The following is a 27,043-nucleotide window of genomic DNA, read 5'->3' on the forward strand; positions in this document are numbered from 1 at the left end:
AACGTTTGAAATATACTCAAAATTTTTATTTGCGGTACAATTATATTCAGTATTATGCTAAATTAAGAGCAGTCCCAAATCTTTTCCATCGTGTACATAAGTGATCCTCTCTTCATCTCAATGGAAGAGCATTTGCTACTGAGTGGCGAAAAAAGTAACACGTGAATAAATATGTACAGTGGTCTTATTTTATACATGAAGTCTTCCTAGAGAATCGGAATGACTGTGAAATGTCTTGATTTTGCCTTGGCTTCACCACGCTCCTCAGCAGCATAACTGCTCAGGTGCCAACTTTGCTTTTTCTCCAACTGTGTTAAGGTACATGCAGACAAAAAATTGAGTCCTTATCAGGATAAGACGACATTAGAAGGTGCAAGTCAGTAAGTACATCATGGCCTAGAAATGGCAAAAATATTCATTTCTTTCCAGCCTCCTCCATTTGCACTTGTTCGACGTTGCAAAAAAGAAGTTCCTCGTAATAATGTCTGGTCACCTGAAATATTCAATGTATTCCTTGAACTAGCACAATGTTCCAGGCTCTAGGACTTGCTTGTTCTGTTTTCTGTTCCTTTGGTGGTCTTTCTGTACCTGAAGCTATTTAATGGGTTCTGTCTTTTGTTCTGTTGATAATGAAAAATAAAACAAAATATGTCAACAGCTGGTGATGTTATTTAAAAATTTCTGTTTTTGTTAAGTCAGTTATAGCTTTATTAATATTAACCATGTAAATATTCTTTTAATATAAAATGAGGAAAACAAGTACTGATTATTAACTCCAGGAGACTTTAGTTTCTCAAACATATAAAATATTTTCAGGGAAACAATAAAATTAAGCAACAGTGAAATTGACTAAATCTGGCACTAAAACACTCGAGCTGCAACTGACACAGTGTCACAGGAAAACAAATTTACACATGTCCTTTCAAGTACACAAAACACAGTATCATAAATATTTCCAGCTATTTCATGTATTTCAATTGAAATTATAAATGAACTGTATTAACCTGTTAATTTATTTAAAATTCCTCAATCATCTACATGAACTGAGAGGTAATCTATAGAAAAAGCACTAAATGTAAATAAAATGAATTTCTTCATAATCTGATAGACAAATATCACCAAGACTTCAAGGGATAGAAGAAAAAACAAAAAGGTAATTGAAAAACAAAGTGTCTGGTTACAGGTTAATGCAGTTGTACACAATTTTTATAACTATCTTTTTAACTCTAAATTCTTCTGTTTTGCACTTAAACTTCTGATCTCTGTCACAGTTTAGCCAACCACACCAAAAGAGGGAGTGTTAGTAGAGATAGAAGGCAGACGGATTAACAGAGAAGAGAGTTTTCTGCAGTCAGAAGAGCAGACAGACAGTTTGCAGACAAGCAGCAGTTAGAAAAAGGTCAAAACTTTAAAGGGTAAAATGATTTTTTTCTCTACTTCCCACATTTGTAAAAACAAAGGTTTCAAACCATTAGTTATCTTTGTGCACATATGCTGATGTTGACAGAGACTATGTTTATGGGTGACATTGGGATAAAAGATTTCTCAGATTTGTTGTGTTACAATACTTGCACAGCTACTTTTCAGAGGGGGTTTAGGGATGTCTCACCTCAGCCGTTCCAAGCTTTTAAAAGTCAGCTTCAGGCTGGAATAGCGGCACACATACAGTCCTAGAATGGAGGAGCCTGGACATCAATTACAGAGCAACCACGACACATATAAGAGACTCCCACTGGAAGAAGGCGGTCAAACTGTACTCGGTGACTGAAGCAGCTTGAATAGCCCTTAGTAGCCTCACTGTAAACAGCTCTAGCAAAAGCAGGTATTGATTTTCTTTAATTTCACTATTATTTTCGGTTGTATAGATTTTGCATGTTACAACAATTATACAGGGTGGTGCAGACCCTTTACCTTCATTTGTGCATTTTTTCCTCTTGCACACTCACAGCACAAAATGCTGTTTTAATGATTTATTTATTTATGGTTCAGCTGCATAGTTTGAGGATAGGCCTGGGTAAAAATATCAATCTTCCTATTAATCGTTATTTTTCATTTAAACAATTTGATATTGATTGATCTTGTGAATCTCTAGCCTGCTTAATAAATATATATTTACAATTGTGCTTGAAAGTTTGTGAACCCTTTAGAATTTTCTATATTTCTGCATAAATATGACCTAAAACATCATCAGATTTTCACTCAAGTAGTAGATAAAGGAAAACCAGTTAAACAAATGAGACAAAAATATTATACTTGGTCATTAATTTATTGAGGAAAATGATCGAATATTACATATTTGTGAGTGGCAAAAATATGTGAACCTCTAGGATTAGCAGTTAGTTTGAAGGTGAAATTCGAGTCAGGTGTTTTCAATCAATGTGATGACAATCAGGTGTGAGTGAGCACCTTGTGTTATTTAAAGAACAGAGATCTATCAAAGTCTGCTCTTCACAACACATGTTTGTTGAAGTGTATCATGGCACGAACAAAGGAGATTTCTGAGGACCTCAGAAAAAGAGTTGTTGATGCTCATCAGGCCGGAAAAAGTTACAAAACCATCTCTAAAGAGTTTGGACTTGTGTACAGATGGAGGAAATTCATGACCATTGTTACCTCCCCAGGAGTGGTCAATCAACAAAGATCACTCCAAGAGCAAAGCGTGTAATAGTCGGCGAGGTCACAAAGGACCCCAGGGTAACTTCTAGGCAACTGAAGGCCTCTCTTACATTGGCTAATGTTCATGTTCATGAGTCCACCATCAGGAGAGTACTGAACAACAATGGTGTGCATGGCAGGGTTGCAAAGAGAAAGCCACTGCTCTCCAAAAAAAAAAAAAACATTGCTGCTTGTCGGCAGTTTGCTAAAGATCACATGGGCAAACCAGAAGGCTATTGGAAGAATGTTTTGTGGACGGATGAGACCAAAATAGAACTTTTTGGTTTAAATGAAAAGCCTTTTGTTTGGAGAAAGGAAAACACTGCATTCCAGCATAAGACCCTTATCCCATCTGTGAAACATGGTGGTGGTAGTATCACGGTTTGGGCCTGTTTTGCTGCATCTGGGCCAGGATGGCTTGCCTTCATTTTGCTGCATCTGGGCCAGGATGGCTTGCCTTCATTGATGGAACAATGAATTCTGAATTATATCAGAGAATTCTAAAGGAAAATGTCAGGACATCTGTCCATGAAGTGAATGAATCTCAACAGAAGGTGGGACATGCAGCTAGACAACAACCCTAAGCACACAAGTCGTTCTATCAAAGAATGGTTAAACAAGAATAAAGTTAATGTTTTGGAATGGCCAAGTCAAAGTCCTGACCTTAATCCAATCGAAATGTTGTGGAAGGACCTGAAGTGAGCAGTTAATGTGAGGAAACCCACCAACATCCTAGAGTTGAAGCTGTTCTGTACAGAGGAATGGGCTAAAACTCCTCTAAGCCGGTGTGCAGGAATGATCAAAAGTTACCGGAAACATTTAGTTGCAGTTATTGCTGCAAAGGGGGGTCACACCAGATACTGAAATGACCAAGTATAATATTTTTGTCTCATTTGTTTAACTGGTTTCTCTTTACTTTTAGGACTTCAGTGGAAATATGATGATGATTTAGGTCATATTTATGCAGAAATACAGAAAATTCTAAAGGGTTCACAAACTTTCAAGCACAACTGTAGATTTTTGTTCATCTTTGTTTTTGGGATCTGGTCTGGAAAATTTTGCTGTTAAGCCTGTTAAGACTTTTTATGGGAAAATGCACTTTACTACATTGCATAGAATGGTGTGTCCTCCTCAAGTAAAATTAGTGCCTACACTTAAATCAGATGTGTGGAATTACTACGGATTCAAACAGTGTGTCAATAAAGAACAATTTCAGTTAGCTATATGTTTATTTTAAAACTAAGCAATTTAAACACAATTGATAATCTTGAACTGATTTTTAAATTTTTTTTAATGATGTCAACCTAGCAGGGGCTGCAGCACCCAGTTTGAAACACATTGGCTTAAAATGTAAAGGATGTCAAACAATGAGATTAAGGAAAAACAGATTATATGTGTTTGTCTAAATTAGTTAAAATTGTAAAATGATAAAAATGCTTTGTAAAGCATACTCACATATCTTCTTGATACATCCCTAGACTTCATCAAAGAATTCTTTTGCCTCTTCTTCTTAATTAAAGGACAGGCTACCCCTTTCAGAGTTTGAGGAACTAGAGAAGAAGAAAAAAAAAACCAGAATGAACACTCGGTGGGTGCCAAACGTTAAAAGCAGCCTAAATTCACAAGAAATAAACATTACAAAGTCTTGACAGAAAGACATGTTAACTGTAGGGCCATGATTTCTTGTGGTGGGTGCACTGTAACGGCAACCTCCTTTAACAAAGTATTTTATTTTCTTGTGTTACTGGCATTTATCATAAACTAGCCAAAGTACTTGGCGCTGCCCAGGTATATTTGTAGAATGGGTTATGGAAAGAAAGCAAAGATTTATGTGTTTTTATTGCTGACCCTGTTGTTATTGCTAGCTATCCCAACTGTAATCCACACTACCCCTGTATCAATGTCTCTGCTCTCCCGAGTTCAGAATTTATTGATTTTGGGCCGACTAAATTACAGAATTACAGTAACTCCTTGCCGGGTTGTAACCGTGAAAACTGTCATGCCCAGCTCGTCTGTCCTCATAGTTCAAGGTAGACCGTTCACAGTTTTAAATTAGGAAGAAAAGCCAAAAAAGCAGGAGTTAAACGACAATACTTCGATTCTCCTTTTGTGTTGCACTAAAGCCCCACTTTTGATCAACTAACACCCCCTTGGAAAAGCACTTGATTCTCCTTTTTATATTGCAGTAGATAGGAACAGCACACAGCATTGCCCGGGTAAGTAATGTTAATCACTGGTCATTTCGTCTGCTAGTCTTGCTTTATTCTGTTCAGGTGTTTTGTTTACTCTAATCCAGCAGGTGGCACTGCTGTGCAGACTGTAGCACAGAGGAGGTGAAAGGAAAAAAAAAACCTTTGCAGTCTATCTTGTCCACAGAGTGCTAGAGAGCAACTATACAAATGTTCGTGCAGATTGGTTAAAGGGCGTAGGATTGGATATACAGACAGATCATTTTTTTTATATATATACACATTTATATATCAATTAAACCTATAAACCATTTCTTGTGAATGCCCTATAAAGTGATGGCTCCTAGTGGGAAGAATCAGAGACCCAGTTTGATGATGTTATCACTGATCTCTCACCACTTTCAATAGTGTGATCAACTTTTTATTGTTTGTGCTCAAACTGACAAGAATAAACTGACATAACATACAAAGTAACCCAAACCACCCACTCCCATCCATCCTGAGCCAAAGGATTACAGTAATCTCTCCTCGATCGCGGGGGTTGCGTTCCAGACCCCCCCGCGATAGATGAAAATCCTCGAAGTGGAAACCATATGTTTGTATGGTTATTTTTATATATTTTAAGCCCTTATAAACTCTCCCACCCTGTTAACATTATTAGAGCCCTCTAGACATGAAATAACACCCTTTAGTCAAACGTTTAAACTGTGCTCCATGACAAGACAGAGATGACAGTTCTTTCTCACAATTAAAAGAAAGCAAACATATATTATCTTCAAAGGAGCGCCGTCATAAAGGAGCGCGTCAGGAGCAGAGAACGTCAGAGAGAGCGCTCGCAAAGAAAAGCAAACAATCAAAAAATCAATACATGCTTTTAAGTATACAGAAGCACTGCGATAAAGCGGCATTTTGTAGAGGAGCGTCCGTGTCCTCTGTGCAAACAGCCCCTCTGCTCACACCCTCTCCGTCACGCAGAGAGAGCGAGAAAGATAGAGAGAAGCAAACAAGCACCGCGCGGGAAGCATATTTTATAGCATTGAGGAGTTTTAGTTAATATGTAATACATGCTCTGATTGGGTAGCTTCTAAGCCAACCGCCAATAGCATCCCTTGTATGAAATCAACTGGGCAATCAAACTGAGGAAGCATGTAACCTAAATTAAAAGACCCACTGTCCGCAGAAAGCAGCGAACAAGCGAAAAATCTGTGATATATATTTAGATGTGCTTACATTTAAAATCCGCGATAGAGTGAAGCCGCGAAAGTCGAAGCGCGATATAGCGAGGGATTACTGTATTTATATTTAAAAAAAAAAATCACGAGTTGCTGGCTGAGATTTAAACAATTGCGCCACAGCAGACCAGGATTCAATTGCACTGCTGGAAGCACCATTAATCCGCACTGCAGACAACTCCAAATGTATTAAATTGTAGAAGGGGGACAATCAGTTATCGGCAGTGACGCATTCAGGCGTCTTCCAGCGGGAGGCAATGATCAGTTTGTGTTCATAATATTTGAGCGGTAAGCCTAGAAAGGTCTAAATAAAAAAAATATTTGAGGTAACAGAGGGACACTACAGGAATGAAAGAGACAGTAGGTGACATACGTGTGTCCAAAAGGAAAAGTGGGGAACAGTGCTGGAACATATGGAGGAAAGTGCAATGTTAACCAAGGGAATATAATTGACAGAGGATCAGCAGTGAGACCCAACAGAAACCGCTCTCAGGAAGTAGGATAGTATCTGTAGAATTTTGAACTGGGTGTGCTGAAAGTTTGGTTTTCTAGAAAAAGGCCTTACATTGGAGAGAACTGCGTCCTATGAAAGGAGTGAAGGGAGACGAGAAAGGTCTCCGGACCAAAGAGAAATCAAGGGCAGTGGTTTACATGATGCTTTGCAAAGTGAAGAGTAGAGGGTAGAGACAGATTTTTCTCTTGGGAAAGAACAAAACAAAGAGTGATTTGGTAGAGGGGATAGTCAGAGAAATCCCACATGTTCTGAGCACTGATCGGTGTTGAAGGTAGAAGAAGAAACTGGAACCAGGGAGATTAAAATGTGCTTGTAAAGACTGGAACGCCATAAGCCCTGAACTATTAAACAGATCTCCCAGCATATAATTTCAGCATGCTGCCAAGGAGTAAATACACAGGAGTGAGGGAGTGCCATTTTCCACAGGGCGCAAGTAACTTTTCTACACAATGCCAGATGTTGATGGCGAATAGCAAAGATAGGTCCCAAGGATCGTTTGGTGGCATTAGGCTTCAAGGAGGTAAACGGGGCACCTTGAAGTGAAAGTGGATAAGCAAGGGAGGATTCTATAGGGAGCCATGGAGGGGGATGAGGGGGAGGACACAGCCATTACTTACTTTTTCACATGATTGTACAACTATAAAAAATTTAGGACTATTCCAGCATTGCAATTCAACCTCTGCTCTGCTAGTGCTGAGTGAACAGAGCCAATGTGTCCAAAACAAACATACTAGACATCTCTTTATAGCACTCAAATAAATTCAACATTTTACATGCTTATAACTGTTTTTAGTCCTGTAATATATGGGACAGTGCAGGAGTATGTGTGGCAGAAAATGGAGCCTATCTATGTCAGCAGTCTTGTAAGAAGGCAGTTCTCTACTCCCTGTAGCTACACAGCCACTTAAGAGGGCACAAATCTTCTCGCCTGCTGACTTTAGTGCTACACTCACTCATTTTTCACATACTAATAGTTTAAATAGTTGTCAAGAGCAGCATAATGAAAAAAAAATTACAATACTGCTGGCGCATAAAGATTAAATAAATAAAAGTACAATTTTAATTATGGGAACTAAGCAGGAAGTACTGGAGGGGTAAAGCAAAGATCAGAGAAGACTGAATATAACAAAAATCAGGAATATTGTATCATTTAAAAACTTAAATTGCTACTACTACAAATTAAATAATATTAAATGCAATATTTTAAAAGTTCAAGATGAAGACTCTTATTTATTAAGTAATAAGAAGCTTAATGCACACCATTTACTGAAAGTTTACACAGGTTCACAGTTATTTAAGTGCATTATTACCTCAACTACTGCTTATTAAACTAGATATTCATGTTTCTTTATTTATTCATTTATTGCACTGCACTTTATTTATAAATCTGTGTTAACATTCTGAACCTGTACTCGGTGAAAAGCACTGAGAAATATATATGAATAACCTGATCTGAAGTTATAATATGTTTATAAAAAAATCCACAACACAAATTAACCCTTAAACCGCTGGTTCCGGCTATAGTCGGTACCCAATGCAATTTGGCAGCCCGCTGGAGCCAAGTATATTTGGTGACGTACATTCATTGATCGTCGTAACTGGCTATAGTCGCTTCCCAGTGCAATTTGCCAGTATGCCAGAGCTGATCAGTCAGTGTCGTATATTCGTTGAGCAGCCAGCTCTTGACCACTACCGCCTCCCTGCAGCCTCACGGTCTCTGGAATTCAGTCGCTGTACTAGACTAGCCTGCAAGCGTCAGCGTTTAACTCTGTGCTTGCGTGCAGCCAGTTCAAGCGCAGTTGGCTCTGTGATTTACTGAATTTCATTAATAGCGTCAATTGCACCTTGTACATATTGTTCCAGTAGTTTTTTTTTTTTTAATAGTTTTTACAGTTTACTGGCAGTGTGTAAAATGATTGGTGTTGCAGTAATTGTGATGTTCTTTGCATGTTCCATTAAAATTTCACTTTTTCTTGGTGAATTGTAACATTTACTTAAAAAGTGCAGCACTTCCAGGGGTGCATTAACCCCCAAGTATGTGGCAGTTTAAGGGTTAAAATATTAACTGGATATATAACGATTTCAGAGCAAAAAATAAAAATTACAAAATCTGTCAAGATAAACTACATGAACATCTTCGACCGACTAAGTAGCATGTGGATCAGTCCATACCATTTGCACTTCGACAATATACTCAATGAGAGCTGATAGTCTACTTACTGAGATAGTCGGGCACATTTTTAAGGTGAGGTTTCACAATAGCAGGGTGCAGGTCTTTGTCGTGACGCAGCAACTGCAGATCCCTGGGATTATCTTCAAAGTAAGTCTGTGGGAGTTAAGTCAAAAACATATAAAAATGATTATTCTCATAAATATTTATCTGATTACCAAAGGCTTCCGCTTCATAAACTCAGTAACCTGTACTCTCTCACACTGACATTTCCTCATAATGGATTATTATGTTTTAAGTGACAGTGTCATGTCAAAGGACTCTGAAAATAAAACCAGGTTCAAGAACATACCTTAAGCTTTTCTGAATTCAGCAGCTCATTTTTAATTTCTTTCAGCCTTGCCTCTCGCACAGCTTGCTTGGTAACAGAACGCATAGCATCCTGAAATGACGAAGATAAAGAAAAGTTTATACCTAACTTTACAGCGATCTAAATCCACATAGCAGTCATGTGACATGCCTATTACTTACTCTGCATCTGTATCTGAAGCCTTCGATCTCTTGCATCTTAAATGTATAAGGCTTCAGGGAACAACTTGAGTCCTCTAAAAGAAAGTAAATGTTTAAAGAAGACTGAGCATTCCAGATTTGTGAAATATTTACAAAAACACACACCGCATAATTCAGTCTTCTACTTTTAACATACCGCCAACTTGCCCTGCCTGTGTGTGCAAATTTCACTCAGATTTAACAAATAGCATTACCTGTCATTAGTGCTTCCTGAATGTCTGACAACTGCTGCAGTTCAGAATGTGAAACAAAAGTCAAAGCTGTGCCAGGATTGTCTGCTCGAGCAGTCCTTCAGAAACAGAAAATTGAGATCATGGTGTTTACCATACTATGAAACATTTTGAGAGCAAGTTCTTAACAGTTATGTGATGTGTATTCTGACTATTGACCAGTGAAGGCCAATAAGCGTAATTATAAAATAGTTAGATAATTACAAGTTTTTTCTTTTTGTTACTAACAAAACAAAACCTTAAAATAGACTATAGAGTTTAAAACATTTTGAAAATAATGATTTATTGAAAACTTTTAAATCTATATTTTTACATACAAGAATTGCGTGCCTCAAAAACAATCCTACCACCAGGCATTGTTTCCCCCCCCCACAGTGTTTTTGTGATGCCAGCCATAATTTGGTTAAAAATCACATTTCTGGTCTTCTCATCACCTGCCAATGTGCTTTTAGTGTAATTAATGAATCTCACAGTATTTCGTTTTTGGTGTGTCCCAACTATCTATCGTTTACACTGCAGTTAAAAAGAATCCATTGAGGGATTATTTTTACAAATAAAGATTCAGTATATGACAACATGTATACCGTATGCACTTTGTTGTTTAGCTAAAAATGAAACACATGCATTATATACGCTCACCTTCCTCATGTGTTACAATGGGTTTTGATTAAATGAACTGACCACAGAACGGCAGTGGATCTTTGAGGCAGCAACACTAACCACAATGTCACTTGTTTTCAGAAACTTTTAGGATTTATCTGATAATCTTGGAGATATCCAAGGTATTTTAAGGCTTCAATATGAAATTAGTTTACCAATGTTAAGAAACAATAAAGCTGAAAACAAACACTCCCAGTGATCTCAATCAGCTTACTTAAGGGCAGGGAACATAACCTAACTTTCTGGGACATAGAGGAAACTGAGGAAGCCCTAGCACTTTTACTCAAGTCTCATTCGTGAGAGGAAGATGACAGTCTCTCTCTGGCAGAATACTAACAAACGAAAATCACAGTAAACACCACCTATTTTGTGACCTGGCATAAATGAGATCTAACCTGGAAGATTGGATACAAAGGAAGGACTTTAGCCAAATGCCAGTTTATTGGAAAGTTTTCATAATCACAGCTCCTCACACTGGTGCAATTTGGCAATTTAAAATCAACAACAGATGGTATACCTTTTAGATAAAACCTACAACAAAGGTAGAGAAACCCACACAAAATTGACATTGTGTCCATGCACTGTGCCCATCATGTTACCCTCATACTAAACTCATTCAAGAACCTTAACCCTCTCAATTGCTCTCTGAAGGTGTAATGTTCATTTTCTGGGATCACCCCGGCACACCCCCCTACTGAACAGTTATCGAAGCATACATTTTCTGAGCACTAAACTTTGCTAATTTCAAAAAATAACGAAGAATGAGAATACCTTCCAACTCTATGTATATAGGATTCCAAAGTCGGGGGGAAGTCAAAATTAATAACATTTGCCACATTCTGAAAGTCAATTCCTCTTGAGACGCCATACTCCTTGTCCTGACCACTGTAGTAATGGTGATAACAAAAACACTTAATGATGATCAAAGCAAAAGGAAAACTGCAAACATCAGAAATGGCAGGAGATCACATTTCATGTGACATATGACATTTTATATAAAATTAGGTTTGTGCTCATGAATTTATGGTTAGTACTATTTTAACAAATTTGTCAAAAAATAACTGTAGACCTTTATTTACCTGGAGCTATGGTTTTGTTTCCTTTTCTTCTTTTTACTTTTCTTTTCATCTGTCGTTGATACTGGTTTTGGTTCATTAAGACACTGCTCATCTGTGGCAATAATGTAGTCATAGAAGCCTTTATTAAACTGTTGAATAATGTGACACCTGACAAAAAAAGACAAAAAATGAATGGAAAAAAAAAGAAACTGCTTATTAAATACAAATTAATGACAGATTTCCTGAATTTTTATTATTGACTAGCCAGGTAATAATTAAAAAATATTTCCTAACTCTTGGCCTGTGTGCGCCTTCAGTGCCTTTCCTCTGTATTTAAGTGTGTGAATGTCTCTTCACTGGCTCTCCCATCAAGCCTGATTCCAAGACTCTGTCATTATTTTTAAGGCACGTTTCTCACCTCCTGTCTGGTTTTCTACTTTCTATCTTTGAACGCAACTCTTTCAACATGCAGTTTTATTCCTTCTTGTGCGTCTCACACTTGCACTTCCTCTTAGGTTACGTCATCACGGCAAAACTGACACCAAAGCCAAACCAACCAATCGTTTTGCTCAGAGGGGCTGGACACGCTGACCTTAGTGTTTATTTTATTATACAGTAGACAAATTTATAAAATTAATTTAGACCCAAGTCCACATAACTAACTGCAAAACACACTAGCAGTAGTTTGCATGTTAAATATAACACATTTGCTGAAAATATGTTAACCCTAAGCCTAACCCTAATTTCCTTCAAATTCCTCCTACTAATTATTAAACAAAGAAAATTTTAATTTGATTGTTCTTCAGAATTTAAGTACATTTTCTAAACGGACAATTTCATTGTGAATATTTAAAGAAAATTTGCGTTTAGGTGTCAAACTGACTTAGAATAGTTGAAACACAAACCTAAAATTTGTTTTTTCTCTTCTCTGTCATTTGGATGTTAAAGATCCAAAACAGCATAAACAAAAGCTATAACATTGGCTACATGCATATTAATACACACATTTAAATTAATTGTAGAACAAAGTAAGGCTTCTCGCAAGGCTTCCAGTGGCACAGAAGGCATTCTGAAAACTCTGCAAGATCAAGATGCATCCAGAAAGACATTCATTTAAAGTTTTCTAAGAGCAATTTGACCTCTTGTCTAGTCAGATGGACAACCATGAGCAGGACTTGACCTGTACCTGAAAATGAACTGTGACCCGATCAGCAGAAGTTAGAACTAGGTGTGCATCTCCTCTTTACTCTTTCATTTCCTCTTTGGAGCTCTTGTGGCTAGACAAGCTCTAGAATCCCTCTGAATACCTTTTGTGCCACTGACTGGACCCAATATGGGAGTAAAAGCTTTACTTCAAGAAAGGACTAGCTTGTATAAGACAAGCTCTTAGACTCAAAGAACAAAATGTCACACCTTGTCTGGTAGATTGTTTATTTATAATTGTAAATAAGAGTCAGACCTGGACTGAATAGGGAGTTCAGAGTTGAGGACACAAGCAGGAATACTGAACTGCTCCAAAAACAGCTTTAAGCGATAGCAGCGATCAATGCAGCCAACAAATAGGAGAGTCTTGCCACGGACCAGCCGCAGTTTTAGTAAAGTGTAGATAAGTAGAAACTTGTCCTCCTCTTCACAACAGATGTGGTACTGTGTGAGCTGGGAGCTGTTGGGTAGCTGGGACCCTTGAAGCTTCAGGATCACCTATAAAGATAAATACAAGAAACCAAAATCGTTTATACAATGAAACTGCACAGTACATCTCCAGAATGGTCTAAGAAACATCACGATCATACTGGCTCTAAATGTTTGTAATCAGTTATAAAATATTTTTTGGTTAGTCAGTAAAAAGAAAAAAGATAAGTAAAATAATGGACTTTACTCTGTATCCTACATATTAAAAAGAAACAAAAACAACTGAAAATAAGCTAGAAAGAAAACTACAAGAGGATGGAGTCTGATTTATTGTTATATATAAGAAATATGCAGTTATGGCCGTGTAAGCAATAATGTACTTATGATTTATTGAAGGATGTTGCTCTACCTTACACAACCTGACAGAACATGTAATCACAATTAATAATTCAAAGCTTAGAACAACAAAAATTAACAAATGGATTTATTTCAATGTGAAGAACATAAAAGTGACTGTAATAAAGACAGAACACACAGAACTGCTTACTTTAAAAAGCACATTCTGTGACTTAGTCAGCAGTAGCACCACAATTAAGGCAGACCTTCCTACAAGTAGCCATTTAAAATCCTAGAGGGGGAGTTTACTCAAATGGAAAAGGGTCTGAAGAGCTACAGTGTGCAAAAGATATTAAAGGAAAAAGAAAATTAAAGCCTGTTATGTCAAAATAATTTTTACTATTTAAGATATTTTTGCAATTATTTTATGGAAAATACAGTAGGCGTTTTATCTGATTGGTCTCTGTCATCTCTGAAAAACTCTAAAACCATCTCACCGGATTGTGAAGAACAAGCTTCTTCAGTGACTCGACATCTTCATTAAATGTAGCCGACATCAAAAAGGCTTGGTAGATCTTTGGCAGATGACTATTGGAAATAAAAAAAACGTATATAAAAATATACAGTGTGTGTTATACAGTCATATGAACAAGTGCACACCATGAAATGTTTTTGCTTCTTTAACGTAAGATTTGACCAGTTAAACAATACCTATGGTTAAAGGAGATGTAACAAGCATCATGGCACATTTAAATTTTGTACTCCATTTTATAAGTTTAATAAACATAAATGCAAATTTTGCATGTGGAAAAATGAAGTACACGCCTTCATTTATCACTACCACAAATACCAAAAATTAGAATCGGGTACAAATCATTAGCACATCATTAGAGAGGATCTTGTCTGAACATTCAGTCATTAAATTTTCTTGTTGTTGTTGAATTGTGTGTTGTCATCATGATTGGATCGAAAGAGCTCTCTGATCCCTTCAGAATGACCTTATAGATGTCTGAGAGTCTGGAAAGAGATTTTTTAAAAAGATCTCAGAACATTTGGAAATCAACCATTCTACTGTCTGAAAGATCACCAAAAAAGTGGAGACAATTTCAGACAACAGCCAACTTGTATAGCACCAGGCCACCCCAGCAACTTTAGCCCAAGTGCAAGATGCATGATGGTGAAAGAAGTCTCTAAAAACCCTAGTATTTCAAAAAAAGACCTGTAGGTAACTGTACCCACTGTTGATGTTAAAGTGCAGTGGAGTTTGCAAAGTGCTACGAGTAGTAAGAAAAGTGCTATATAAATGTAAAGATTTATTATTATTGCATGGAGTTATTTGGCTACAGTACAAGAAGATATTCTGGCCGAAAACCAAATGCAGGACTTGACCAGAAGAACCGGATACCAAATGTAAAGCATGTTGGTGGAAATAGTTTGAGGCTGCTTTGCTTAATGAGGGCCTGAATAGTTCTCCATAGAATCCACTATGAATTCTTCATTGTGTCTTGGAGATAACATGAGACCATCGGTCAGAAGACTGAAGCTCATCAGAAAAGGAGTGGAAAGTAGCAATGCAGAGAATTCACTCGAGCTCCATATGCGCAAAGCATACAATTATACAACTTAAAATTATTTATCGAGCACATCTGTCTCGACTAAAACTCTCCAAAATGTTTCCAGGGCATGATCCAACCTGCGAACGTTGCAACCAAGCCCCAGCCTCACTGGGTCACATGTTCTGGGCCTGCACCAAATTAACATTATTCTGGACAAAAATTTTTAATTACCTCTCAGACAGTCTTGGACTCACAATCCCTCCTAACCCATTAACAGCTGTGTTTGGGGTTCTTCCAGAGGGTCTTAAGGTGGAGAAAGACAAACAAATTGTGATTGCATTCACTACACTGTTGGCACGCAGACTTATTCTGATAAACTGGAAGAACCCAAACTCTCCTCTTTTAAGTCAGTGGGAAACCGATGTGTTATATTATTTGAAATTGGAAAAAAATCAAATACTCAGTTAGAGGATCCATACAGACTTTTTTCAAAACATGGCAGGATCTAATCAGTAATATTTTAAAATAAGTTTATAAAGCACAGAGAATTTATTAATTTAGGTATTTTTACAAGCCTTAAATTTTACACCGTTTAGCTTGCTCTCTCTCTCAGGGGTGGGGATCGATCTGTTCTTAACATAATTCTTTTTTTTTGTAAAAACTTGATTGCTATGTATGGATTGTAATAAAATTCAACTGAGAATGAGCCTTACAACATGACAGTCACTCTAAACACAGTAGTACATTCACCAAGGAATGGCTGAAAAGAAAGAAAAGGAGTGTTCTGGAATGTCAAAGTCTGGATATGAATCCCATCGAGATGCTGGGTGGGATTTGAAACAGGCAGTGCATGCAGGGCACCCCTCAGACATCGGATTGGTAAAAGAATTCTGTATGGAGGAGTTGTAAAAACGTTCTCCTTGCTGATGTCAAAGTCTGCTAGGCACTTATGGGAAATGTTTAATTGAGGGGGCAGCACCAGTTATCAGAGCCAAGGGTGGACATAACTTTTTCCATGGACAGAAATAGAATATTTACACTTTTTCATTGAATAAATTATTGCAAAGTCAAATTTTCATTTAATGTTTCTGTTACATCACCTTTATCAAAAGATACTGTTTAAATGAAGGTCAAATCTTGATATGCCTATGTCATTTTTACGTGACTGTACGCATGAGGCACATATCAGTCACACATGTAAATCCTTAATAAAGGAATTTGCAGCTGGAAAAGGACACAACCCGCTATACAACACACAAATCAGTCAAATTAGAATGTTTAAACATTTGCCATCACCTCCTTTTGGTTATAAAGCACTCAGTTATGGCTAGTGATGAAACACTATTGCAGTATACAGTAGTATCTTTAACAACACATGGTGCACATGTAATCGCTCCTTCGCTCTTACATGGACTGTACTACAATATTAGACCAACTTGCTGAGAACTAAATGGCCCGAGTGAAGTAACACCTGCTGGACAAAGGCACGTTAATCAGCTGCAGTTTGTAAACTACGCTTGGAGCCCACGTTTGTCCGACTGTCAAATCTAAACAGCAATACTGCACTCCATATTTGCACCCCACCAGTTGCTCTGGGGTGCAACATGGCCATGACATTTTACGTCCAACGATTAGGACATCTACCAATAAATGTTCATGAATTATAGCAAAATCGACAACACACAAAATTTTCAAAAGATAAACCTTCAACAGGCAAAAATCATATGCATTATTTGAAAAATCTTTTTTCCATATCCCTTTCACACACTTTGATGTTTTTGTACTTTAAAGCTTATGAGTGCAAGGAGTCTTGGTTTCGTCACACATGAACTATGCTGTGGTCAATAAAATAGTGTAGGATTGCACAGGAGGGATATGCTCTTAAGTAGCTGCTCTGGAACAGCATTTGCTCTTTGACGTATACATCTGCAGAAAACACTACATACATGACAATGCAGAAGACTTGGTGCTTATCTGTGACGTTAGGTAAGAAATTAATTTCTCTGTGCCATATCTGTGACTTAGTTGCCTGTTCTGGAACCTGAGATCCTCATTCTAGACTGGTTTGCTGTAAAGTCTTCCTTTCTTGTATTTCTTTCTTTTGCTTCTACTCATTTTCCTAAAGTACCTTATTATTATACGACATTCATTGTTTAAGACATGCCTCTGATTGGTTGGCATTTTCTACACAATGAGAGAACCCAAAACATAACATGAGCACTGCAGTTTTAGGATAGAAAAAGTCAAAGTCAGAACATTTGCTGGATCTCACCAGAGCAAGTTTTTGAGATCATTCTCAAAGCCAAAGGAAAATATCAAGTCTGCCTCATCAATAACAAGCATTTCCAAGGAATTCTTCAAGGTGAGATTCTGAGCATTCATGTGAGCCAGAACTCGGGAGGGAGTACCCACAACAATGTCTGGCTTCTCCATAAGGATGGGTCTGCAAAACACAAACACAAAAGGTTAGCTCAGCCCTGCAGTGTTTTTAACCAACATTTCTTCTGGCTCCTCTAAAACGTTTCAAGGATGCTCACCTCTGTGCCGAAATATCAGCCTGACCACAGATGTTTGCCACTCGCACATCCCTAGCACAAAAAGCAGTCAGCTGGCAGATCATGATTTGAACCTGCTGTCCCAGCTCTTTGCTGGGCACAAGAATTAGAGCACGAACGGCTTGTTCTGTTATACGCTGCAAGAAGAGACGACAAAAATATCCAGTTACGCTTTTCCAGCTTTTAAAGGCTATTTACAGTAATGGCGATTGGTAAAGTATAAAAAGATGAAAACTTGTTTTATGTATGCATGGAAATGTGCTGACGTACCAGTAGTATTTACTGAGCAGTCCGTCTTTATTGTGTACTTAGGCTGTCTATGGTCTTGATCAGTCCAGAGTGATTTGAATGTAATAGGAAACGGTTATGACAAAATTCAATTTTAAACAGTAATTATGAATTCTATTCATTTTAAAATGTGTGATGTACATTTCTAAGGCTAAATAATTTTTTGAAATATGATTAACAACACTTCCTTTCTATAGCCCAAAGTGCTAGAAGAAAAAACTTTCAAGAAAAACAAATTGAAATGGATAAGAAAAAAATGAATAAATGGCACACCTAAAATATTAAACATTACATTTCAATTCACACTTAGTAACAGATTAAAAAAAAAGACCTCATTTATAGATTTATTTCAAGTCTGATGCTACGTTCAGATGACCAGGGAAGACAGAAAAATAAAAAAAAACTCTTCAGGTGCTGAGATGGTGGGGGAAAAAAAAATAAAATAAATTTGCAGGGGTTCCAAGGCCAAAAGACCTTCCAGCATCCACTTGGCATCATTTATTGTTTTATAAAATTTATCATGAAGAATATTTTAGATACACAAAAAATGACGACACTGCACTAAACAGCACTAGCTATGTTCTGAGATTCTTCAAGTTGGGAAGCCGAAAGGTTTGAGGTCAGGCAGTTCTGCTCACTAATCATGGCCCTGGAGAGTGGTGTCTTACTGCAATCTCACTGTACTCTACAAACATGACAATAATGACCCTAGAAATCTATTCTAGCAAAGCTGTATTTAAAAATACAAGACACAAGCGAGGTGGTGCTGTGGTGGGGTTTAATGTGGCTTATTATTACAAATCTTCATTGCTTCTGTAATATATATCGGATTGATTACATTTCTGATTGAACACCCTTCCACATTTTGTTTCACTGAAACTTACTTAAATTCTTACCCTTTGTTTGCAATTCATATTTTTAGAATTAACAAAATATTTTGTGACGTGTCACTGTAGAATATATAACTCAACACAGAGATGTTACCCAAATATACCAACTACAAAGCCACAAAACCACATTCTTACTTTTTTCCTCCATATGAGATTTAATCTTTTCTAAACAAACTCAAGTGAATGAGACAGAGTTGTTATTGACAGAAAGGCTGTACCTGCTTGACAGTCAGGATGTGCTGAATAACCGGCACCGCATACGCAGCGGTTTTACCAGAGCCAGTGCGAGCTCTTGCCAAAATGTCTTTTCCATCGAGTGCAAGAGGGATTGCCTTCTCTTGGATCAAGGTGGGCTGAAGCCAACCCATGTCTGCTATTGCCTGGGGTGAGAAAAAAAGTATTAAATCATGGGAAGGAACAGCATGTTGAAATAAATAAAAAAAAAAAAAAACAGAACAGAACAGAGGCACACACTGCTATGAAAAATGGGGAGGAAAAGAAAGTACACATGAACAGCTTGATAAAAAGGGCAGCAAGTAAGGCTTAATAATATGGCCGTCAAGACATAAACCAATTTGGACTAAATGTGATACAATCGGCTTGTTTACATGTGTTTCGATAAGCCGGTTATCCATAGAAATCCGACTTCTAAAATGCCATGTAAAGCTTTATTGCAGTTAGAGAAATGAGGTTATTGGCCACTAAGAAACCTGCTTAACAGACAGAGAGAGAGATTTCACCACAAATAACCAAATTATACGGCCACGTAAACCCATAACAGGGTTACTCTTAAGGATGTTGTAATCTGCGCATGTTTGTTGCACTCTGTCAACCTGCACATGTATTTGCTTCTCACACTCTTTCAGCAACCATGGGTAGAAGCATCCAGAAAATAAATTTCCAGAGACAAATATTTGGTGATCACATTATTCCTTCTCCTGGCTGAAATAACCAGTCTCAACATTTTAGAAACCACCAAATCTGTACTGATAAGACAACAACATTTATTTATATAGCACATCTTCATACAAACAGTAGCTCAAAGTGCTTTACAAAATGAAGAATAGAAAAATAAGAGACACAGTAAGAAAACAAAATAAGTCAACATTAATTAACATAGAATAAGAGTAAGGTCCAATGGCCAGGGTGGACAGAAAAAAACAAAAAAAAAAAAACTCCAGACGGCCGGAGAAAAAATAAAATCTGCAGGGATTCCAGACCATTAGACCTCCCAGTCCCCTCTGGGCATTCTACCTAACATAAATGAAACAGTCCTGTTTGTAGTTAGGGTTCTCTCGGAAGGACTTGATGATGATGGTCACGCAGACTTCTGCCTTTTAATCCATCATTCATTGTTGGAGCATCATGAAGCTTTGAGTAGGTGGCAAGCCGAATGCACAGTGCTGAATTAGGATCCACAATCTCAAGAACAATAGGGTAACACATTAAAGGTAACTTGCGTTACGCAATTGGATAACTTTTTAAAGCAACAAGTAACCTAAATCAACACTTATGTTATTATTATTTCATAAGCACTCAATCACAGAAAGCAGAAAAGAGCTCGTTAAATGCCCTTTGGTAACAAAGACCTAGAATGTACTTCTAAAATACAAGAAAATCATCACAGGCATCATTTTTATTTACGGAATCACGGTGGGTGATTATAAGGTTTGATTCTTTTTTGCACAATTTAATGACTGCAGCATTTTTCCAAAGGAGAACTCCAGAAGAATCATGGCACATGTAAAAGTGAATTTTTAAGAATCCAGGTTTCAGCCTTAACTGGATTATTCACCTTAACACTATCATGTGTGGCCATGTAAATGTACTCAATGAAGTGGCTGTGAGCAAAAATCCCTTAAAGCCAGAAGGAGAAACAAATGTGCAAAAACTTTTATTCTGTAAGAAAGCTTCAGAGAAAGGACAGGATACAAATTATACACAACATATAGCCAATGAAAAAAAAAAAAAAGCAATGACCCAAAAACATATTCTGCAGTTGCTCATGTAGGGGAAGTACACCAGCAGCCATTACAAATTCAAATGTAACATTCCATCCATTATCCAACCTGCTATATCCTAACTCAAATGTAACATTCTCCAAACGGATTAAAATCCACTGGAAGATATTTGGGGATTGCAGCTAATTCTGGATAAGGCACCATATCCTTAGACACCCAAGGGACCAACTCCGAATTACAAAACTCACCCAGGAGACACAGATTAGGGATATGGAAAGAAAACTGGAGTGTCTACAAAAACCCAGAGACACGGAGAGAACATACAAATCAAACACAGATACTGGTCGAATTGTCACTTGAACCCAGGAGTGCTGAATTTGTGAGGCATCAGTGCAAACCAAATAAACGGATAACTTGTTCTAAGCAGAAAACTTTGTAAGGATATCTTTTTAGCAAGTGTGCTGTTGTCATCTCTTCCATCCTGATTTTGTCTGCCTAGATGCAGATTTTGGATACATACTCGTACAATGCGTAGATCCACCCCCATTTCACTCTTTACTTTGGACGCACAGAGAACTTCCATTAGGAATGGTTTTATGATTGTTTATGTGCCAGTTATAAATCCTCACAATATAAAGGAGTCAAAATACTCCATGGCTGGCGTTCTGCCTGATCGCAGCATGCACTTTACAATCTGAGCACTTCCTCGTATTCCATCATTTAACATACCGAGGTGTGGCAGAAAAGTAATGAGACTGGCAACACTGTAAGCGATCTGGCAACGCTGCGCTGTTGTCCTTGATAGAGCATGTGTATCAGTACTCTCCCATAGCTCAGTGCGAGTTTCAACTCCTTCCGTTAACTACGTGATTTTTGTGACTGCTATTAGCGAAGTTGTGTTTTGGTTGTGCGTCCACGCAAAATGGAACAGCGGAATTTGGAGCAAAGTTGTGCCATTAAACGACAAGTGTGACATTTGAAAAGTTAAAACAGGCCTATGGGGAACATTCTTTATCCCGAGCTCAAGTTTTTTGCTGGCACAAATCATTTTTGGAAGGCAGAAAACACGTTGAAGATGAACACCGTTCAGGGAGGACTTCAACTTCGAAAACCAATGAAAACATTGAACATGTGAACACTCTCGTGAGATCAGACCGTCGTTTAACATTAAGAATGTTGAGTGAACAATTAAATTTGAATAGATTTACCGTTCGTCAAATTTTGACTGAATATTTGCCCATGCGAAAGGTCTGTGCCAAAATGGTGCTGAAAAACTGCCCTCTCCATAACAGAATTTTTGACCTCAAAAGGCATTCCTGTGGTTCCCCAGCCCCCTTATTCACCTGACCTCAGTCCGTGTGACTTTTTCCTTTTTCCTAAACTGAAAAATTCCTCAAAGGACGTCATTTCGGGACTTTAGAAAACATCCAAAAGAGTGTAACGGACATGCTGAAGACCATACCGGTTGAAGACTTCCAGCGCTGCTACCAACAGTGGGAACAACGTCTCCATTGGTGTGTAGCTGCCCAAGGGAACTACTTTGAAGGGGATAACATTGATGTTTGAAAAAAATAAAAACTTTGGTAAATAAAAAATCAGTCTCATTACTTTTCTGCCACACCTCGTATGCATAAGTATTCCTGTTAGAACAGTAACGATGATGACGACAACATTAACATCTTTATATATAATGCGCTGCTGTGGCTGTTTGTTTGTCTGTCCAGGATTTTAAATCACCTGTAGCTTGCAAACCGATTGACCTGAAATTTGGCGCACATACTGTATACTACGTGACGTCCACTATCCACTTTCGGGGGGATGATTAACCTCGAAAGTTATCCCTCTTTTTATTTTTATTGTAGAACCAACTCTTGGCAGCAGCCAGTTGTGTGGCCGTGCAGCACATGCGTGACGAGCGCCATTCTCATTCCCTACCACATTCACCATCACTTCCCCTACCTCAGTCACGGTCCTGGAGGGCCATAGGTACTACGGGTTTTCATTCCAGCCAGTGTCCTAATTAGAACTCAGTCCTTGCTGATAATGACGGTGTTTAACTCTAAGCCTTGTCAGCGTTACCATTCAGAACCATTAACTGCCTATTTTAGATTTTAGAGCTGCATTTTAGTTTTAATTGTTGCATGTTTTCTAAATCAGACATTAGTTAATAATGACATGCAGATAACCGATAAACCAGCAGCTCTCCAGCTCACGTGTTTACCATGAAGTATCTGTGATAAAAACTTTTAGAAATGAATGAGAGGGGAATTGGAAGGACCATTAAGTTTAATTTTTTTCTGGCCCACAAAACACTTGGATAATGTTGTCACAGAAGGAAACTCTACAGTGCAATTAAACTTGCTCTTGGATGGATGCAATCAACAAGCCAAACAGTTCAACACCAAGTTTCATTATCAGCATGGACTGCTTTTTAATCAGGAAACTAGTTGGAATAAAAACCTGCAGCCACTGCGGCCCTCCATGAAGACCCCTGCCCTACACCTCTTCATATCTGGAATCATTCTTGATGCAGATTGAACACTTAAGTGCCAGCTTAAGCGAAAAATTACAACACAATTGTAACGCAAACACTGACTTAATCAGTTTTAATGTGGCAAGATGCAGACGAAAGAAGAGAAGCAGCGGGTCGCTAGGGTGGAGAAAAGAAGAGCTGCTCAGGAAGCAGAAAGCGCATCACCCTCTGAGCAAACGAATGGTAAACGTACAGAGAAAGAATGATGAAAACTAGGAATTCTCAAGTCAAGTGGATTCACTGCACGTTATCCTGCATTGCGTCATTACTGGTATCTTAATATTAACAATTCAGGCAGACAGACAGATAGATAGAACTTCATTTTCCCCAGGGGGAGATTTGGCTTTCTACAGACACTCTTTATATAAAAAAAAATAAATACATAAATGGGCAGATAAATATATAGATATATACACACACCAGAAAGACTAAAAAGTAAGAAAAATGTTAAAAGAAAGACAATTTCTGACTTGGCCATCCCAGTTCCAGTGTGGCCTTATGCAGACGTATTGCTGTTGGTATGAAGAAGCCCCAGTAGTGCATCTTGACAAACTTCTGCCGAATAACTCGATGGCTGAAAGTCTTCAGTGTTATTGTGTCAGAGACAGGATGTGCAGCATTTTACATACTTGCACTCATTTTCGTTTAAATTCTCTCCCTTGCTACTTTCCAATATGTGAAATTAATTAAAAATGAAACACACAGTGGCTACGTGCTATGAACAGAGGTTTTGTATCATTTTTACTAAATGTATTGTTTCTTTTTTAAAGCTGGTATTTGTAAAATGGAACTACCATTAATCAATGATCTGATCCATTATGTTATATTGCTGTATGTATACAGTATATTAGTTGCATTTACACATTTTGTAAATAAAATAGTCAAATTTATATTCATTTACCTCATGGCTATAGTAAACTTCTACTTTTCTTTGGCATCATTTATTAAAAATGGAGTGGACAGGAGAAGGCAGTATCAAGACAAAGGTGAGGCAGAGTAGAGGATGGTGACAAGCAGAGAGTTACCTTGTTTGTGTCTTGTTTGCAAAGAAAATGTGGAGGGAGTTATCTGTTGACATATTCCAGCCTGTGTCAGGTATTGAAAAAGTTACTTTTGGCCTTCAATAAAATTGAGTTTGACACTCTTTCTCTACAGTTTACTCAGAATGGTGAGACAGCAGCAGTTCTGTGGACAGAAATGACTTGTTGAGAGAGGTCAGGCTGGTCTGAACTGACAGAAAGGCTACAGTACTACTATGGTGAGCGCGATAGGCTCCCAGCATATGCAAAATGTTGGAACTTGAGGCAGATGACTACAACAGCAGAAGACCATGTTGAGTTCCAACTCATGTCAGCCAAGAAAAGAAAGCTGAGGCTGCACTGGGCAGAAACTCACCAAAACAGAACAGTTGAAGGCTGGACAAAGCATATCCTGGTCTGATGGGGCACACAGATGGTAGGGGCAGAATTTGGCACCAACAGCGTGAATCTACGCACCTAACCTGCCTTGTGTCAACAGTCCAGGCTTGTGGTGGTGGTGAGTAAAAGTGTGGGAATGTACTCCTGGCACACTTTGGACCTGTTAATAACAATCAGTCATCGCTGGACTGGCATGGCCTATTTGAGTATTGCTGCTGACCATGTGCATCCCTTCATGACCACAGTTGACCCTTCTTTTAATGGATGGTTCCAGCATGATAACGCACCATCTCACAAAGCAAAACGCTTCTCAATCTGGTTACATGAATATGGCAAAGAGTTCAGTGGAAGACCACTGAGATGTGGTAGAACAGGAGATTTGCAGCTGACAAATCTGCTAGTGTGATGCAATCATGTCAACTTGGACCAGAAAGTTTTCCTTTTACTGTACTCCTTTTTCACTTTATCAATAAAAATTTGACCAGAATGTCAATGGAATAACATCTTGTTGAATCCATGCCATGAAGAACTGAGGCTGCTTTGAGAGTAAATGGAGGAATAATGCAACAGTTTGCAATATGTGTATATACTGAACTTGAAAGTCACATTGGGTCAAGGGATCAGTCAACAGTGATAATGATCTGTAATTAGCATCACAACTCTTGTTATGAGGATTGCCATGGGATGTTGGAACCCCTCTATTCTGTATTCTACTCTTCTGTGCACAGAACTTTATGACAGATGTCACCAAATGCTCGAATTTAGCTCGGAAGTCTGAACGGTGCCTCGTCTGGGGACTACAGTACCTCAGCAGCAGGTGACACAACCCCATCAGTCCTGTTTGAAGTCGGCAACAGAGGATTTGCCAGCTGCATTTGGAGGAACGCATGAGAAAGCCTTGGTCAGCATCAATCCATCGTTAGGTCCCCTCCGACACACACCCACACTCGTCCTGGGCAAATGTGGAATCGCCAGGACACCTCGTCAAGCACGTCTTTGTGGAAATGGCTCGGAGTGCCGAAGAAAACCCCTTTCCTAAGCACGCCTAAGCAGCTGGATTTTTTTTTCAAACCTACACACTTTCCTAGTGGGACTTATGATTCCAAATAACGTATAGGAACTTTTTTTTTCCCCAGATGCTAGATTTGTCATATCTCAGAACACGAAGCACGTTTAAGAATATGAATGCACGAACGCCTTACCACGTACGGGCTCGGTGTTTTCACTTGTGCCGTCACCTAAACCGGAGGATGATCTACGGGCACAAACAACATCTTCGCCGCTATCTCCACACCAACATCAGGTTTGAGAACAGTGGCAGTTCCTTGCCTGCAGCTGTTAACTTTAAGCAGTTAAACACGCAGCCTCAGATTAACTGTAAAATCGATACACCAAGTCACTAGCCCACGTAAACCACACTGTCAAAAATATATGCTGTGGAGGCATAGCTAAGTCGGGACTTCTGAATAATTCTTCACAGGCACCTCCTTCCTGTGTATCGCGAACTTTTTACCTTCAAGATGCGATCTTCCAGTCCCATCTCGTGAAACTGCAGTCTATCCGCAGCCATGTTTCCACGTGCAGTGTGTGGAACGAAGCGAAGTGTCAATGAGCAGGGAAAGAACCTCCGTGATGACTACAGTGCAGGGAAGGCAGCGTCACCTGCCGAGCGGAGGTCGCAGTTCCCTACTGCCGTTCATTGATTGTCGAAGGGGACTGAGAAATAACCTCTTGGTTAGAGCAGAGATCCATCCATTATCCAATCCGCTATATCCTAACTACAGGGTCACGGGGGTCTGCTGGAGCCAATCCCAGCCAACACAGGGCGCAAGGCAGGAAACAAACCCTGGCAGGGCGCCAGCCCATAATTACAAAATATAACATACAATTACACATACATCAGCAGGTGGGCACAATACACAGTACGTGGCAGGTAGGATCAGGTTACGGGAGTTCAGTTACCTTATGGCCTGCGGAAAGAAGCTGTCCCTGAAGCGGGTGCAACGAGTGGTGTTACTCTTCAGAAGGCAGAAATGAGTAGATAAAGGATTGGATTCAGATCAGCTCAAGACATCTGGTTGAGTAGATAGTATATAAGCTGTGGAAGGAAGGTCAGCCCCAAAGATTTCAGAAACTGTACTGCCGGTTCCTTGGAAAACTTTGTGATTCTGGCAAGTCAGGTTACCAAACCACACTGGGATGCACCCGATCAGGATGCTTCCAATTTAGCAGTAGTAGAAGTTCAACCCAAAACTCTTCGGTCTCCTCAGGAGAAAGGATCTGTATGGTGCTGAGCCTTTTTGAGTAAGCAGGTGGCGTCGACAAACCGTGAAAGGCAGTCGACGATCTGCACACACACAGGAACCTGAAGCTGCTGTCTGGACATTTTGAATTCATCTGCACAACTAATGTACAGTATGGATAGCACCTGTGATTTCTACTGTATATAGAACACATACACATAATTGGTCAGATTGAACTTTTTTGTAAATTAACTATTCAGCATTTTCTGTACAATGCGCTTGCCAGCCCCTTTAACTGCTTACATTGAAGTGTAATTTTATGAAATATGATATGTGAACATAAGCTTGTAATC

At 38.6% G+C, this 27,043-nt stretch overlaps 1 protein-coding gene across 1 annotated transcript; it reads right to left on the reverse strand.

Annotated features, from left to right (window-relative positions):
- ddx56 (DEAD (Asp-Glu-Ala-Asp) box helicase 56) lies at positions 1 to 26,164 on the reverse strand. Its single transcript, XM_039768618.1, has 14 exons — positions 25,961 to 26,164; positions 18,754 to 18,915; positions 17,340 to 17,494; positions 17,075 to 17,245; positions 13,744 to 13,834; positions 12,738 to 12,979; positions 11,300 to 11,446; positions 10,992 to 11,105; positions 9,525 to 9,619; positions 9,292 to 9,365; positions 9,113 to 9,202; positions 8,811 to 8,916; positions 4,111 to 4,205; positions 1 to 620 (listed from the first exon to the last, which is right to left on the reverse strand). The coding sequence occupies exons 1-14, from the start codon at positions 26,015 to 26,017 to the stop codon at positions 540 to 542; spliced, it is 1,680 nt and encodes a 559-aa protein (XP_039624552.1). The 5' UTR covers positions 26,018 to 26,164; the 3' UTR covers positions 1 to 539.
- Positions 26,165 to 27,043: the final 879 nt, after the last annotated feature.

This window comes from Polypterus senegalus, chromosome 11 (assembly GCF_016835505.1).
Source record: "Polypterus senegalus isolate Bchr_013 chromosome 11, ASM1683550v1, whole genome shotgun sequence".
NCBI classification, from domain to species: Eukaryota; Metazoa; Chordata; class Cladistia; order Polypteriformes; family Polypteridae; genus Polypterus; species Polypterus senegalus.